The sequence below is a fragment of the Carettochelys insculpta genome, chromosome 3, assembly GCF_033958435.1.
Source record: "Carettochelys insculpta isolate YL-2023 chromosome 3, ASM3395843v1, whole genome shotgun sequence".
Taxonomy (NCBI): Eukaryota; Metazoa; Chordata; order Testudines; family Carettochelyidae; genus Carettochelys; species Carettochelys insculpta.
Window position 1 is genome coordinate 82,217,471 of NC_134139.1, and position 17,095 is coordinate 82,234,565.

The 17,095-nt window shown below is 40.1% G+C and overlaps 1 protein-coding gene across 13 annotated transcripts in view; it reads right to left on the bottom strand.

Annotated features, from left to right (window-relative positions):
* The window catches only part of AFDN (afadin, adherens junction formation factor), a 196,913-nt gene that overhangs the window by 128,608 nt on the left and 51,210 nt on the right, over nt 1-17,095 (bottom strand). For all 13 annotated transcript variants that reach the window (XM_074990248.1, XM_074990249.1, XM_074990247.1 and 10 more), the window contains exon 2: nt 759-954. In XM_074990248.1, coding sequence (XP_074846349.1) covers nt 759-954 — 196 coding nt within the window. The remainder of the gene's footprint in view (nt 1-758; nt 955-17,095) is intronic.

The following is a 17,095-nucleotide window of genomic DNA, read 5'->3' on the forward strand; positions in this document are numbered from 1 at the left end:
GATACTTTTGTTGATCTGCATCTTGATGGACGAAGCAATATAAAGCATGATTTGATATGTGGTTATGTGACAACAAGTAATAGGGTTATCTAGCTTATAGAAAAAACTGATGGATACATAAGGAAAGGCCCATAAACAAATGTGCTTAAAAGAAATAGCAATAAAAGCTATCACAAATTGTGGATAAAATTTCAAGTGTTCCATGTGTAGCTTTGTCACAAACAATGCTGCAAATGTAGTAAATATGAAGAGAACGCTAGAGATGATAACAAAAGGAATAGGAAACCTGTAACACATGGGTGCTACGTTTCCTTGAGGTCTCTTTTAGTCAAAGACCTATTAATATCAAGTAAAACATTTTCAGAAGAGTCAGTCTGTATCTTCACAAAAAACAAAGCAGCCCTGTAGAACTTCAAAGACTAAAAAAATAATTTATTAGCTGATGAGCTTTCATGGGACAGATCCAGGGTCTGCTCCTAAATAATTATTCTATTAGTCTTTAAAGTGCTATGTGACTACTTTATCATCAGAAAAGGCCACCCCACTACCCCTATTTACACAAGTTGTGTCTAGGGTATACCCCATAATATTTTGAAATTACTCCCTCACCGAGAGCCTTTTGCCAAAGAAACCAAAGTACATTTGTTGTGGTAATTAGTAGGAAATACGTACCATATTCTGTAACCTTTTGTTCAAAAAAAGAAAAAAAGCTCACACAAAAACAGGAACAAGACCCAGATAGCATATTCTATACTAACCTCCACTGACATGCACTTCATAAAGTGAATATTTAGGAGATGACAACATTCGCATGTCTGGTCGGAATTTCTCTGCAAGGGTTTCTATTACATCTTGAGTTGTGGCAGTGCTCGAAACACGAATACATTTTGTTGCAAAATTTCCAGCAGCTTTGTCTTGAAAATAAAATCTCATTACTCCATGAAACTCCAAATCCTGTAAATAAATAAAATAAAAATAAATATAACTGTAAATGTAATTCTGACTGGTAACTGAAATACTACTTTTTTCTTGGGAATGGAGGAAATTATTCCAGCATAGGCCATTGATTTATTTCTGCAGCATTTATTAAAATTTTCCTGAAATTTTCTAAACACACTACATTTCATTAAGGAAAGTTGGAAAAGCCCTGCATATTATACAAATGAATGTGTATTTTTTACATATTCTGTATTGCTAGGGATGGTTTTATGTACTAAGCTTTACACATTAAGTTCTTAGACAACCAAGAATCATCAGTTCTACCCGCAGAAGAACTAACCTCATTCTTCCAGGGTAGGCTGAGTAATAGACAATTCAGGCAAACTTCTGTGATCTTTTAAATGAGAGCTTAAATACCAAGCTTCTGCATGGACTTTAAAATATCCTAATACATTTTCGTAGCAGAGTTTATTCCCAGGTGTTCTTGGACAAAATTTATGGGAGGCTTTTTTCTAAGGTTTTGAGCTCAGAGCCTGTTTACACCCTTAATGTTAATCCATATAAACATTGACTGCCCCACCAAGACAAATCTAAATAGAGCAGTAAGCCTATCTAAAAAACTGACAGGAGTCTCCACCAATACCACATCAGAAATAAAACAGATAATCTCGGTTATTTATTCTCTGAACCACAGATGGTTGAAATATTGTAGAAAATTCTGTTTTTATTCTAAGATTTCAGTGACAGAGAATGCATTATGCTGTAGGCCTGTAAAAGAGCAAACTTGACCCAACAAGATGTACAGTAAGGTCTCAACAATCACGAACTTAAGGTTTGCAAGTTCAATTATTCATGAGTGGCTGCTTCCCCAGGATGGGGAGCACCAGCAGCTGCCACTTCCCCAGGTCTCTGGGCAGGGAGCACCAACAGCCGCTGCCTCGCTGGGGCTTCTGGTAGGAGCTCCAGCAGCCACCATATTTGCAAAATTCAACATTTGCGAGGGTTCTCAACACAGAATCCTCGCGAATACTGAGACCTTACTGTATATGCAACCAGAGGTACCATTTTTATTATTACCACTGTTCTTTGTGTAGTATACTTTCCCTTGATCTCCATCTCCCTTCTCCCCTCCCCAACACCTCCTAAGCCAGGAACACGTAAAAAGCCTGCACCCTAGTCAAGTGCACTCACACAAACAGTGGTGGGGGAATGCTTGCCAGATGGTAGCAGGTGCAGATGATTGAAGTGATCCGATTTGAAATTCTCTGTGTAGAAACCATCTGAACCCTTGTTTGCTCAGCCACAGAGATGAGCAACTGGGTGGATTTCTAGAATGACCAAGTTCTGTCCATGTAAAAAGTCCAGTGCCCACCACACATCCAACAAATGAAGGAGCCTCTCCTTATTAGGAGAAGGGAATTTGAGAGACAGAATTTGATAGGAAAATGTCCTGGCCCAAATGAAATGCTGACACCACTTGTGGCAGAAAGGCCAGATGTGAACAGAGCCAAACCTTGTCCTTATGGAAGGCCGCATGTTAACTGTGTTCTATATCTGATTACGATTAACCTTCTTAGTGAATCCAGATGCAAAAAACTAAACAAACACTGTCCTTGAGGTCATTTTTTAAGTTCTTCTTCCTTGCTAAGTAGAGAACTGTCACTTACCTTCCTCTCTCTCTGTACCGTATTTTAAAAACTTCTGTCTTATGTCCTTTGCTAAGTTAATCTCATTTTGTGCCCTAGCCTGATTTTGTGCCCACACACTTACGCTAGTCTTCTGTACTCCTACTTAGCAATTCACTCACATTTCCCTTTTTCGCCGGGTACCTTTTTGATTTTCAGGTCCTTACCTTGCTCTCAATAGAACCATATTGCATTGTCTTATTCTTTATATCAAAATGGAGGCATATAATCTTCCTTTGAGAAACTGCCAGCTCCCTGACCTCTCAAATACCTTAGACTCCCCTTCCACAGGGCTCCAATCCACCAGTTTTCTGATCTTACCAAACTGCTTTACTGCAGTCTACCATCACTACTCTGTTGCTCTAATTCCTTCCTTTCCTAAGAATCACACAGTTTCTATGATTTCATGAGCACTTCTGCCCAAACTGTTTTCCATCTGCACATTCATAACCAATTCCTCTGTCACAGTGAAGTGTAAAACAGCTGTCCCTCTGGTTACATCCTCCATTTTCTGAAACAAAAAACTGACCACAATACACTAACAACTTATTTGAAATTTTGTGTTTTGACGCTTTACCTCTGAAGCAGATGTCTGGGTATAGAAGTCTGCCTGGCAACCTGGGCCTACATAACATCAACTCTATACCTTTGGCCAATATTTCAGTCTCTCCCACTTCCCCCTGTATTTTCCTACATGCCAAGGTGGAAGAAAAAGACTTCCCAGCACAACTACCTCCATGCTGCTGCATATCACCAACTCCTTAAAAACTATAGTAAAGGCATCATAAAACTACCTAGAATTTCTATTACTCTAATGTGTTTCATGCTGTTAATAAGGGCATCGACAAGGGGACATATTTCTGTATGACAGTTTTCTCACTTCAGGGAAAATGACAGGGTGGAAGAATGAGACAGGGGAAGGAAAATGTGGCATTTGAATGCTCCTGTACTATATCTGCAGCCCCAGAAGTACATACGAAGAGGTGGGCAGTCAGCAGCCTGGAGGCCAGACGCAGTTCACTGGGGTTAGAACCCAGCAGGCTGCCAATATTTAATTTACCTACATGTTCACAGGTACCGCATCCCTGCACGATAGAAGCTGTAGGAAGTGAAGCAAACTGGGACACCGCTTCCCATAGCTCCCACCAGCCAGGAAAGGTGATCCCCAGCGAAAGAGATCTTCAAGTAGATTTACTTGTGGACCCACAGGTAAATATAGCCCTGGTGGCCCACCTCCAGCTTATTGCCCAAACCTGTATCAAGAGGTATATTTAGTATTTACACTATGTGCTGTGCTGTGCTGCACTGTCAGCACTAGAGACTGAAGTCCTGTGACAATGGAACAGAAGAGGCAGCCGTCATTGAATTTCCACCCCAGACCCACCTTACCAGTCCTCTGCTGGAAGACCCAGGGAGGATAGACTAGTATTCAAACTCATTCATATCTGAAGTTGTCTGGGGAGACTGCCATCTGGGATGACAGCAACTGGAAATATGGACACATTTATTGGAAGCAGAAAAAGAGAGATTAAATTTACATACATCAGTGAGCAAAGATGATAAACTTTGAATCACTCCCAATTAATGCTAAATTGGAAGTAAACAAGGTGAAGTCTCCAATACTACGTAGTAATCCCCTGAATGCTCATGCATCCTACAATTCAAACCTTTAAAAATTACTTTTAATGGAAAAAACTGAGCATTTCATTTTAGTATATAAAATATTTACTTTTAATCAATTCAAAAGGTTTTACAGATTTTTCCCCCAAATGACACAGTATACAGGTACATCATTGGTTTACAACTTTGCTCTCAGGAGTAGAGAAAGTTTCCTATCTGAAGTAATTCTTTTAAGCTGATGTACAGTATACTTTAAACAAAGTTAAACTTCTCCTGTAGCAGCGGTTTAGAAACAGATAGAAATAGAAATGATATACCAGAAGAATATGAAAATTTTAATATAGTAAACTCACCAATGGACAAAGTAATGTGCCGCATTGTTATGTGTATACTGAGTAATCTGTGGCCTCTTTTACAGATACTCTTACTGAGTTATGTCTTCAGCACAAATGCAACAGATTTTCACAATTTCACTTTGTGATTAACTGTACTGAAGATTTGTCTATTTGGACCATCTAAAGAGTTTAAAAGGGCTTGCTTTAAGCCACTCACATAATGGATGAAAGAATTTTGCCCTAGCAATAAAGCCAAAATTGATTTTAAGTATGATACACATTAAATTTTAATCACTTTCCTTCACAAAGCAGAACAAAACTGCAATTTGCCCAAAACGTTCTACTAACCTCCTCCAAAGAAGGGTTCAAAATTCAAACTGCAATTTTAGCAAAACAATGAAGACATGACTAATGTGAATATAAATGTTGGGGTACTGCTGCTTCCACAACAAAAAAAAAATCAAAATAAATCCCATGTCCTCTACAATAAGAGCAAAAAGGAGTAGATAACATGTGGCATTTAAGTTTTTTCCTGTTGTATAATATTGCCATGGACAAGAGATCTACCTATCATCGCATCCAAATGAATATACAGCAAACCCTCAATTTAACAGACCCCGATATAATTGACTTTGGAAACAATGGACACTGTCTGCAAGCCCCTCCCCCATATAAATTCTGGAGACTCACAAGAGCTGCTGCTGGGGCTACCAGAGCAGCTGGGGCCTCCAGGGATGAAGAGGCCACTAGGGCCAGGGGTTGCGGCAGGGCACAGGAGCTCTTGCGTGCGTGGAGCACGTCGGCGCCAGCTGCTGCCGCCTGCAGTGGTACTAAGGAGCAGCCATAGTGCCAGAGGCTGCTGCCCACTGGCAGGCTGGGGTGGCCGCACTCTACCTTGGAGCAGGCATCTTGGAGTCAGGAGCTGAAGAAGCCATAGCACAGTTTCTCCCATTGACTTCTCATCCTGGGTACAGCAGAGGAATTTAGGTCAACACCAGCTACACTATTCTCATACCTGGAGTTGCATTTAAGTCAAGTCAACTTTCTCCTCTATTGTAGATCTGGCCAAAGATACAGTGTTTTCCATGACCCATGAACAGATATTGTGTTTCTAGTTATATATGGTTTGACGACCTTTAATACACCTCTAGAACCCAGCTATTTCTTGTCACAAACAGATGATTCTTTCAGTAGAAAGGTGAACTAGGCTTTTTGGAGAAAGTCGATGTCCATGAAGATAAAAACCACTGAAACAGATATCCAGAAAACTCCAAGTGAATACAGGTTAAGTACAAAGTCTAGGAATGAAGGTCTGTCAAATATGCAGTGTAAATTAACTATAAAACAAAGTCATGGGGTGATTTTGAGAAATTTCAAAGCTAACTGAATTTGTGTATGTTCAATATATTTCCCTGCTCAAAAACCCATGTTGGGAATAAGATTCTTGATGGTCTTCCAATTTCCCTAGCTTCTTTGGAACAGAAAAAGATAGGCAAATAGCCAGAAGAAGAGAAATTCCAGGAGAGGGTGGGGAGGAATCCTGGTGTGACACCCTTGAGGGAACACACTTTTGGCATTAGCCCTTGATAGAAGAGTTGTTTTTTTCCCTGTTTTGTTTATGTGGGGTTTGGTGGGGAGGATTGTCTGGGGTGAGTGTTGGGAGGTCTCCTAAGCGACTCTAGTACTCCTAGCCCCAAAAGTTTTATTTTTTAATTTCCACTCTTCAGCAGGTAATCACGTAAGTATTATTGCATTGACAACAAATCAAATCGCAACTCCACCTGTTCCCCTGTTTCTGGCTCTGCAAAGATCTAAACAGGACAAGGAAGAAATACAACTTCTAATCTATTATTGTTATTCAGAAAAACAAATATTTTCCCTATATTATGCAACCTTACTATAAATACCATAAACAAAAACTTTTAAACTGAATTAGTCTGTTAATTTAAAATTCATACAAATAATTTTAGAACACACCATGCATACAAGACCTGGCATAACAATAAAACTCCTATTAGAGAAACTACTATGAAAACTCATGGTATGCCTGCACTCTAACTGACCTATAGAAAAATGTTTGATAGATTACAATGGAATTACTCCCTCCCTTTCTCCATAACCACAAATACGCATGCCTTCAGTCATCCTTAAGACTATCACAGACAACACAAAGGAAAAGGGAGTTATACTTAAGATTTTAAAACTAAGGATGTTTGGCCACCATACACGTCAGCATTTTTGTTTCATTCATTCATAAACCAGTATATTTTTAGCAAGCTTTCACAATGCCTCCTAGTTGGATTTCAATGTACATCATCTCTACACTTAGGTATTAAAAAACACTAACAGGACTTGAAAAAAGATGGATGGTACTATTAGTGGTAATTGCATTAGACTGCTTTCCATCTAAAATAATGATTTTTGTCCACTAGCAGCATTCAGCCTGCTTTTAAAAAAAACTATGTATCTTTATTACCAAGATAAAAGACCTTCTGAACAGTCAGAAGTCTCAAAATATGACTTTAAAAGTCCTTACATACATCTTTCTAAACTCATTCAAAAGGGTTCAAAATAGCAATATAGCTGCCAGGAACCGCCGCCACCCGGCCCCCAACACACAATGAGCTGGTTTTAAAAAGAAGCAAAAACACTTCTAACCATACTTTTCAAAGGAAAATAACTTGATTTTAAAAAATTATTTAGCCAGATGTAGGGATGGTAGACCATTTAGAAATCATTCTGCAAGCGTCCGGCCTAGCATCCTTAAAAAAGGAAGGCATTTTATAATAGACAACATTTAATAATGTTTGAACAGCCAAGGCACCGTATCTTATGTTAGTTAAGGTAAACCACTTTTTAATCAACGGTTTATTCTGCCTCAATAAAGGAGTACTAAACATCTGAAAATTGACTGCCACCTAGGGGCGGCTCTTGTTGGACTGCAATTTACAGTAGAAGCTACTGTACTCTCATCAGCCAAATCAAGAAGTTACAGTTTCAACATTATACTTGTAACAGGAAAATATGTTTATTACAGGCAAGTGCACCATGGTCAAATCTCAGAGCATAGCAAAGAAAATGAATTACAGCTGCAAGGGAATTAAATATCACCTAGAAATCTAGATACAATTTTTAAATCTCAAATAGAGCTTACACTGTTCCCATGATCAGCCTAATAATCTTATCTCTACCAAGTTATAACTAGATATGTGCCTGCTGTTACACTTTCGACTGAAAACAAAAATAAAAATACATTACCATGTATGCCAGGTATCCTTTACAAGATAATGAAGTTATTTATATTATGAAGACTATGCTTAGGAAATAAAAACCCCAGGAATAAGTATGGACAGGGCAGGCCTAAGGACTTTGTTGCTTCTTCCTTCCCTCCCTCCCTCGTAGCACCATTCAATATAGAGAAAAATTAGATGTAGTGCATAAAAATCTCCTCTTTACTCAACATTCAAAAAGAATATAAAAATAAAAATAGTTATTCATTTTTTTCTACTTTTCATTAATCTTAATTCTCTTATATTCCTGAGGGTAAATGTAGCTGATCCTTCAAAGTTTTAACCATCCTGATCAGCACTATAGACAGTTTTATTTCAACCTGCAACAGTCTTTCCAAAGGAGCTGATTTTTGGCAAGCTATGAAAATCTTTACTCCTTGATATTGAATAAAGTCTGTTTTAAAGATGCAACCCTTCAGCACTGGGCCCATCAATTTGTGTTAAATGATTAGAACTTTGCTTTTCATGCTTTTGCAAAGTGGGAAATAAGTTGTTTGAGACAAAGTTCTGAAGGTATTTTGTTTTTTTATCGAGATGGTGGCCAGTCCAATAAGTCTTTTAGCACGGAAAACATGTGTCCTTATCAATTGTAACTTTGAAAAGCTATGCTGTCCATCAGCAACATAAGCTGGAAGAGTCAAGAGAATTCAAACAACAATAAGTTGGAAAAGGTGTCTGTGTTCAGAAACCAACTTCAGCACATCCTGAGGAATAAGATGTCCTGGATGTTGTCATGAAATAGCCTTCAATTCCCTGCACTAAGGGAAATGCCAACCCTAGCTTCAAGAAATGGTCTAATGTCTGTTTTGAAAGTCTTATTTTGCAAACTATCCCCATTGCTGACAAAATCAAATATTGAAGCAAGCTGCTGTAACCCATTAAAATCATTACTTAACTGACTGGACTGCATTATCTAGGACTGAAAAAGTAGAAGTTCACTTTAAATTTATGTTTTGGGTCCTGAACCCATTCATGTTTTGCCTCATATGTGAGCTGCTGCTTCTTTCTCTGGATACATGCTGGCTCTCATTCGAAATCTGTTGGTAGTTCAAATTCCTCAGCAAGCGCACTAATGCCTAGTACCATCTTTTCAACTCTTCATCACTCCTGCATTCCTCCAGAAATGTCTTGGGTTGCTGCAGTTTTTACATGACAGAATGTATGTCTAAGTCCTTTTGCCTTAAGTTTCTTACTGGTAAGGTAAATCTCAAACAAGATGTCATGCCACAAAATAAGTGATACTACAAATTTGAACTTGCAAAGCCAATTTGCAAAAGCATCTGCATCTGCAAACACCATTATGCCAGATGATCCTGTTAGGTTAATATCATCAGAAACTGCAATTAGTTTCCAAGCTCATACCAAAGAGGCTTCAAGACATTAATATGATTCTCCCAGTGTGTGAGTGAACGGTTTCAGAGTCAGATAATGCACATGGGCAAGAAAGAACTTCCCAATGCGGCAGGGAGGGGGCGGAGGAGGAGACACACATGTATTGCACTAGGTCCAGGAACCTATCTGTGTCCCAGTAAGGTTCAACACCATCACTGACAACCAAATTCAAGGAATGTGTACTGTAAGGAACAAAAATGCCTGATGATACACATCTATTATTCCATTTAATACACCATCATCTTTGCCCTTGATATTACTCCCAATGTGAAAGCCTAGGCCATTTAAGTTCACAATCAGATGACACTCCTTCAGACTCACCTAGAAAACAATGTTACAAACCCCGCAAAATGTTCTTTCTAAACACTGCAGAATTATCCTCTACTGCAGATTTTGACACACTTAAAGCAATTGATCATTGTCCTCTGCTCAATATGACATCTGCTGTATAGTCCAGAATTATTGAATAGTATTTGGCAGAATGAACAGCTTCTAAGATTTTTCTCTTCAACAGCATTTGCAAAAGGAGTTGAATAAACTCATTCTGCAGCGTTTTTCCAGAGGTAATGAACATGAGTTTTGAGGTTGCTTATTTTACACACATCCTCCTTCCATCAAACAGAGCTAGGTATTCAGTATATTTTAAGAAGTTTTCACCATCTGTACTGTATAATTTTTCCATTTGTCCCATGAAATACTAGGTTTTGCCAACTTAGTACTCATTGAAGCAACAAGATGCTTCAATATTTGGCTCCCCTAGGCTACTGAGAACAAGGCTATGTTTAGACTGCATTTGTAATTTGAAATACTTTATGCAATCTGCACAATGCAAATCGCATAAATAATTTTGAGATACCTTATTCAAAAGTTCCCTTACTGCTCTCTCATGAGTTTAAACATAGCCTGACTGAATGGCCCCAGGCAGCCATCTCAGGCAGCACTCTCCTGAAGTTATGTTGTGACACATTTTTACTGTATTTACATAGTTATGCTCCACAATGTTAAATCAATAATAAAACTAAACTTCTGATATGGTAATGATGCACTGTTTTATAAGTACAATATTTGATACTTTCCTTTAAGAGATGAGATTATATTATGTATTAAATAGATGACAAAATTCACTTCTGTCTAATTTGGCACCCCAGGTGATGGCCTAATTCATCTGGAGGGCCAGGGAGGCCAGGAGTATGGAAGTTAAATAGACTATATCAAAGTTACATGAACTTAGTGTCTAGGTACCAGTGTAAATGCACATAGACAAAAAGAAGCAGAAAAAAAAATTTTAAATGTTTATTCAAACCAAAAAATGTTGCCCTTCAAACAGCAGAAAAGATGCCAACAAAAAAACTACATACCATGACAGTAAAATTCAAGGTGGAAATAAAGAGGGCATCTGAGGAGAACCAAGAAATTCTTTAGCTTCAGAGGCAGAAAGTCTACTAAATAGGTCCCAGTCACCTGCCCTCTAGCTCTACCCAGGAATAAAAAGGCAACATTCAAAGAAGAAGATAAAACGATTATGGAAAAAAGTTACACTACAATTTCTTTTCCTCAGTCTTTGCCGCAGAGAATGATGGACACCTAGCTAGCACATATACTACCAACACTTGGCAGATGGACAGAACTTACTGAAACAACACATGAGGGCTCAGAAAAGTGGTATGTCTCAAGCCATATCAGAGCAGGGAAATTGGCAGAGAAAGCAAATATTATTTTAGTTACTTAAAGTTTGGCTTCCCTTTGGTACTACTACCAGTTGATCACCTGAAGAGTTTTAACTGATTTTGCAGGATTTTTTTAAGTGCGTAGCACAATAAAAACAAGTTGGAAAATTACATTCTGCAAGCCTTTGATTAACTAGTCCAATAGTGAATTAAAACACAAAAAGAAATGTCTCAACAACCTGCTGAATGTTTCTGACCAATTCTAATTTCCAACATACTTTTGAAAATCAACTACTATCCATTCCACATCTTTTGAATATGGAGCTTTCATCACCACACATCCTTCACTTGATTTACAATAGAATCACAGGGCTGGAAGGGACCTCAGGAGGTCATCTAGTCCAGCCCCCTGCTTCCAGCAGGATCAACCCCACTGAGTCATCCCAGCCAGGACCTTGTCCAGCCGGGAATTAAAAACCTCAAGGGATGGAGAATCCACCACCTCTCTAGGCAACGCATTCCAATGCTTCACCACCCACCTGGTGAAATAGTTCTTCCCTAATATCTAACCTATACCTCTCCCTCTTCAACTTCAGACCATTACTCCTTGTTCTGTCATCTGACACCACTGAGAACAGTTTCTCACCCTCCTCTTTAGAGCTCCCCTTCAGGAAACTGAAGGCTGCTATTAAATCACCTCTAAGTCTTCTCTTCTATAAACTAAACAAACACAAATCTCTCAGTTTATCCTCGTAGGTCTTGTGCTCCAGCCCTTTAACCATTTTTGTTGCCCTCCTCTCAACCTGCTCCAGCAAATCCACATCCTTTTTATACTGGGGGGGGACCAAAACTGGACACAATATTCCAGATTTGGCCTCACCAGTGCCGAATAAAGAGGAATAATTACTTCTCTAGATCTGCTCAAAATGCTCCTCCTAATACACCCTAGTACGCCATTAGCCTTCTTGGCTACAAGGGCATGCTGTTTACTCATATCCAGCCTTTCATCCACCATAACCCCTATATCCCTTTCCATCGTACTGCTGCTGAGCCAGTCGGTCCCCAGCCTGTAACAATGCTTGGGATTCTTCTGCCCCAGGTGCAGGACTCTACACTTCTCCTTATTGAACCGCATCAGATTTCTTTTGGCCCAGTCCTCCAATTTATCCAGGTCCCTCTGGATTCTCTCTCTACCCTCCAATGTATCTACCTCTCCCGCTAGTTTTGTGTCATCCGCAAACTTGCTGAGGGTGCAATCCAGTCCCTCATCCAGTTCATGAATAAAGATGCTGAATAACACCAGCCCCAGAACCGAGCCTTGTGGCACTCCACTTGAAACCAACCGCTATCCAGATATTGAGCCATTGACCACTACCCGCTGGGCCCAACCGTCAAGCCGGCTTTCTATCCATCTTATAGTCCAAGGATCCAATCCATATTTCCTTAACTTGTGGACAAGAATGTTGTGGGAGACTGTATCAAAAGCCTTGCTGAAGTCAAGGTATATCACATCCACTGACTTCCCCCATGTCCACAGAGCCTGTTACCTCGTCATAGAAGCTAATCAGATTGGTCAGGCAGAACTTGCCCCTGGTACGCCTATGTTGGCTATGTTCACTTTTCCCTCTTTCAAGTGCTCCAAAATGGATTCCTTGAGGATTCCCTCCATTATTTTCCCAGGGATTGAGGTAAGGCTGACGGGTCTATAGTTCCCTGGATTGTCCTCCTTTCCTTTTTTAAAGATGGGCACTCCGTTTGCCTTCTTCCAGTCATCCGGTATCTCCCCCGATCTCCAAGAGTCTTCAAGGATAATGGCCAAAGGTTCAGCAATGACCTCCGCCAATTCCCTCAGTACCCTCGGGTGCATTAAATCCAGACCCATGGACTTGTGCACATCTAGTTTTTCTAGATGGCTCAGAACTTGTTCCTTCCCCACTGATGGCTGCTCTCTACCTTCTCATACTACACGGTCTAGGACCATCACGTGGAAGTTGACTTCGTCCATGAAGACAACCACCACCAGAAGTTGTTTATATACAGTTCTTATACATTAATTATGGAGCTACACACAGCAAAGATAAGTGTCCTACCATTTAATGATTTGTCACTGATTCAAGGTCTTACATCACAGATTACATCCCCATTAAACCTGCCAAACAATGGATGAGAGCAGAAGGAGCTTTTGTAGGAGGCGGCACAGAAGAGAACAAGAGGCCATCCTACATAAACTGCTTTTCCCTCCATTTAAAATAGCCCTTGTCAGTTTTGGATACTTTATTTCAGCTTTATGACAGAAATAAAATCAATCACAATCAACATCGATTCTTTTTACTTTGTACACTGGCCAAAGAGGAAGATTCTACTTGAACCCTTCTTAATTTCAGTTACCTGAAATTATCTCCTAAGCCAATTCCCAAATGTATATGGGAGGAAAGACAATTAATATAAGCAAAGTATTCATCTTCACTAGAAGTGGCCAATTATTTCTCATTATACTCAACTTGTTAGTTTTTTCCCACCTAGAACAAGCTATTCTCTCCATTAATTCCATCCAAAGGCTCTCAATGTTTATGTTTCTGGCCTATGTGCTTGCTGTCTCCTGCAGTTACATTCATCATCTTTTTATTCTGATTCTCCTTTTGACAACCACACTAAACTAATAAAATGTTCTAATTGTTAAATCAATTCCAATTTGAACTATGGTAGCACTAGAGCTATGATTTTGTCAGAAAAAAATTTAATGGTAGAGTTGTGGGAAAAAGATTAAGCCTGGAAAATGGATTAAGGAGTGAGGTGCCAGTGGTTGGTTATCAGGAGAAGGGCTGGGGAGCAAATCCACCCCACACTCACCCCCACAGTGCTGGATCCTGTCCTGCAGGGATTGTGCCAGACTTCCTACACTAGGCCTTGCAACCTAGCCCAGATAGCCATAGCATTGGCAGTGACCTGCAATATCCCACACAAGCATTACAGAATTAAGTTTAACCTTACTGAGTTAAGTTTAAATATTTGGGAGGATATCGTATGAAAAATGCAAATGTTTATATGTAACTGCCCACAGGCAGACTTGAATCTGGGACCTCTAGAGCTTAGTGCAGGCACCTCTACAGCGTGAGCTAAAGGCCAACTGACGCTCAGATTAGGCTGTAGATGACACTCATTCTTCCTCTGTGAAGTGGTCTAGGTGCCACTACATGGGACAGTTGTACACATATATAGTTGTGTGGGTTACATGTGTACCACTGGGGGGAATATATAATTTCCCACAGGAAAAATGAAAGTGAATTGCTTTGATTCTGCATCTGTTGAGAAGCTGCCAATTCCAAGTTTCACTTTGACAAAACACAGCTCCCAGAAAGTCCCAAACCAAAGATCTCCCTCAGTGCTCAAGTCTAGCAACAATTTTCAACCCCTTGCCAACCCCCACCAGGCATTTTATCTACACAGATGCTATATCTCTAGCAATATGAGACCAACATTTCAGCCACCTGGAAATCCTGAGAGCTGACAAGAAAGACAACACAATTTTAAAAAATAGAGACAAACCTAGTATCAAAAAAAGATAAGTTTTCAACTGTTTCCATATGTAGGCCAGCAGTTCAACATCTGCGTGAATGGACACAGCCTGCACCATGATCATACCTGGGAAATTCAAAGACATCTCACTGAAAATAATGAGAACAAACAATCTGATCAGCAAATTAAATGGTTCTACCTAGGGAAGCCAACAAGCAGATGATGAGCTTTACTTCTGTTGTTCTGCACCTAAGTATTGCTACATGGTATGGTTCAGTTCCTTTCACATAGGACTAGCAGGCAGCTAAATGAAACCTGGCATCTTGCAGGTACCATAAAACTGATCAAATCTACTCTCACTGCTGGTCTTGCCAAACGCTGCCCCTTCTGACACAGGCAACAACTTGCTTTACAGAATTTTGCTGCTCAAGGGGCAAGACACACCACATCTCCACATGTTTTAAGAGGTTTTTAATCCATCAACCCAAAATTCCAGCTCAAGACTCCTCATTTGGACACTTCCCTTAAGGAACCAAAGGGTCACCTCCAGGTTGTGTTCAAGGAAACAAGAATACACTCCTTACACAGACACTACTACTCTTACCACAGATCCAGCAGTGTTGACATTTCATGCCATCTTGGGGTCAAACTCGGATGCTTCAGTGGTGTGGAGAGCTCAGATGTGGTGAATCAGTGCTGCTGCTAGTGACTGCAAATGGGACCTTCACGACTTTCCCTCTTTGCCACTGCATCCAGTTAGAAGATGCAGGCCACAAACTTGATTGCGGCACCCATCAGCAAAGGCTGACTGGTTCCCTCATGGAACTGCACAATAACTAAAGCATTTTAATCTTTAATAGCTGGGGGAAAGGCATGTTTAGTCTAGAAAGTTGGCCTACATTAGGTAAACTTACAGCCGCCACAGTAATTACTGCAGTGGTACATGTCCACACTGTTCTCCTCAACTCAGTTGTGTGCCTCCTCCTCATCAGTGCTTCCACCAAACTAAGGGTAGATCTATACCAGGGAACAAAGTCAATCTCAGATGCACAATTCTAGCTACGCCATTACTGTAGCTAGAATCAATGTATAAGAATCAACTTTCTCCCATAGCGTAGGCCAAGGCTATTCAGGCTCACACTGATGTCCTTCATTCCACGCAGTAGTGTGGCGTACAGGCATCAACAGCCAAGCCCAGAGAGGTCAATTTTACTGCATCTTAAAACATGGCAAAAATTAATCTCCGAAAGATTGACTGCAGCCCTTCGATTTCTGTGCATGTACAGATCAGCCCTGCATAGGAAGCTAAGAGCCTGGCCCCAAATGCTTCTGGAGGGCAACACCTGGCCTGGCCTCTCCATTCTCTGCTAGGAGCAGGAGAGGAAAGTACGGTCCAGCCACCCGCCGCGAGTGCAGAGGGAGGGAAGGACAGCAGGGCTCTACCTGCCCAGCTTTCTAATCAATTTCACAGCTTCAGTGAAACTGACAATACAGTTAACAGACTTGAGTAAAACAACATTTGCACAGACACTACACAACCCTAATTACACAGACATAAGCTCTACACCTCCTGTGAAGGAGAAATTACTACATCGGTGTTGTAGGGCACTTATGTTGGCAGGACGAGGCTGTAGCATGGACATCAAAAGAATCTGATCAACTTAAGATGATTTATACCAACCTGCGTAGTTTAGGCCAGGCCCTAGAACATTACATCTTCCTTGGTCTATGCAGATACAATCACATTTTTCCAAAAACCACATTTCTTAGAATTTTATCACACACACAGTATCAATAGACTAAATATTTAATGAGTGATTATTTTCTTATTTAAAATTCCCCAAACAAAGTTTTGACTACTCAAACTTATTAGCAGCAAACTTCATACTATTAGGGGATTTTATTCCTTAATTTCCCCAGACAAAATTTTTATGAAACTGGTGAAAGGCACTGAAAATAAAACAGTATTTGCACAGACACTGCACAACCCTACTTACACAGACATAAGCTCTACACCTCCTGTGGAGGAGGAATTATTACGCCAATGTTGTAGGACATTTTTGCTGGCATAACAAGGCTGACTCTACATGCTCCTAGTGGGCAGCAACTGGCCTTGCCTCTTGTTCTTTCATACACTAAGGTATGCCTATACTATGGACCTTACAGTGAAACAGATATACCGTTGCAGCTACACAATTGTGAAGAAGTCTCTTGTGTAGCCACTCCGTGTCAATGAGGAAGAGCATCTCCCACTGAGAGTGCTGTTGACACCAGGGCTTTTGTTGGTGAAACTTACTTGGCCAGGAGAGTGGTTTTTCAGACCTTTGACTGACAAAAAAGTTTTGCCAACAAAAGCGCAAGAGTAGACAGAAGGCAGGGGGAAAAAAGGCAGATATTTTAAATCAAGTACAGTCACTCAAAAACAAAGGAATTCAGAAAGTTAGGTTTACTGTTGGAAAAGCACAGAAATATGGAACACACAAAATTAGTGTATCTTAACTTTGCCACCAGATATGCACCTTCCTGGATATTCTTCACAGGCGGAAAGGGAAACAGATTTATGACAAGTATAACATGTTAAATCCATGGTTTATTATGTTAAATTGAAAATACTTAGACAAAATCTACACACAAAACTTTTATTGCCGTAG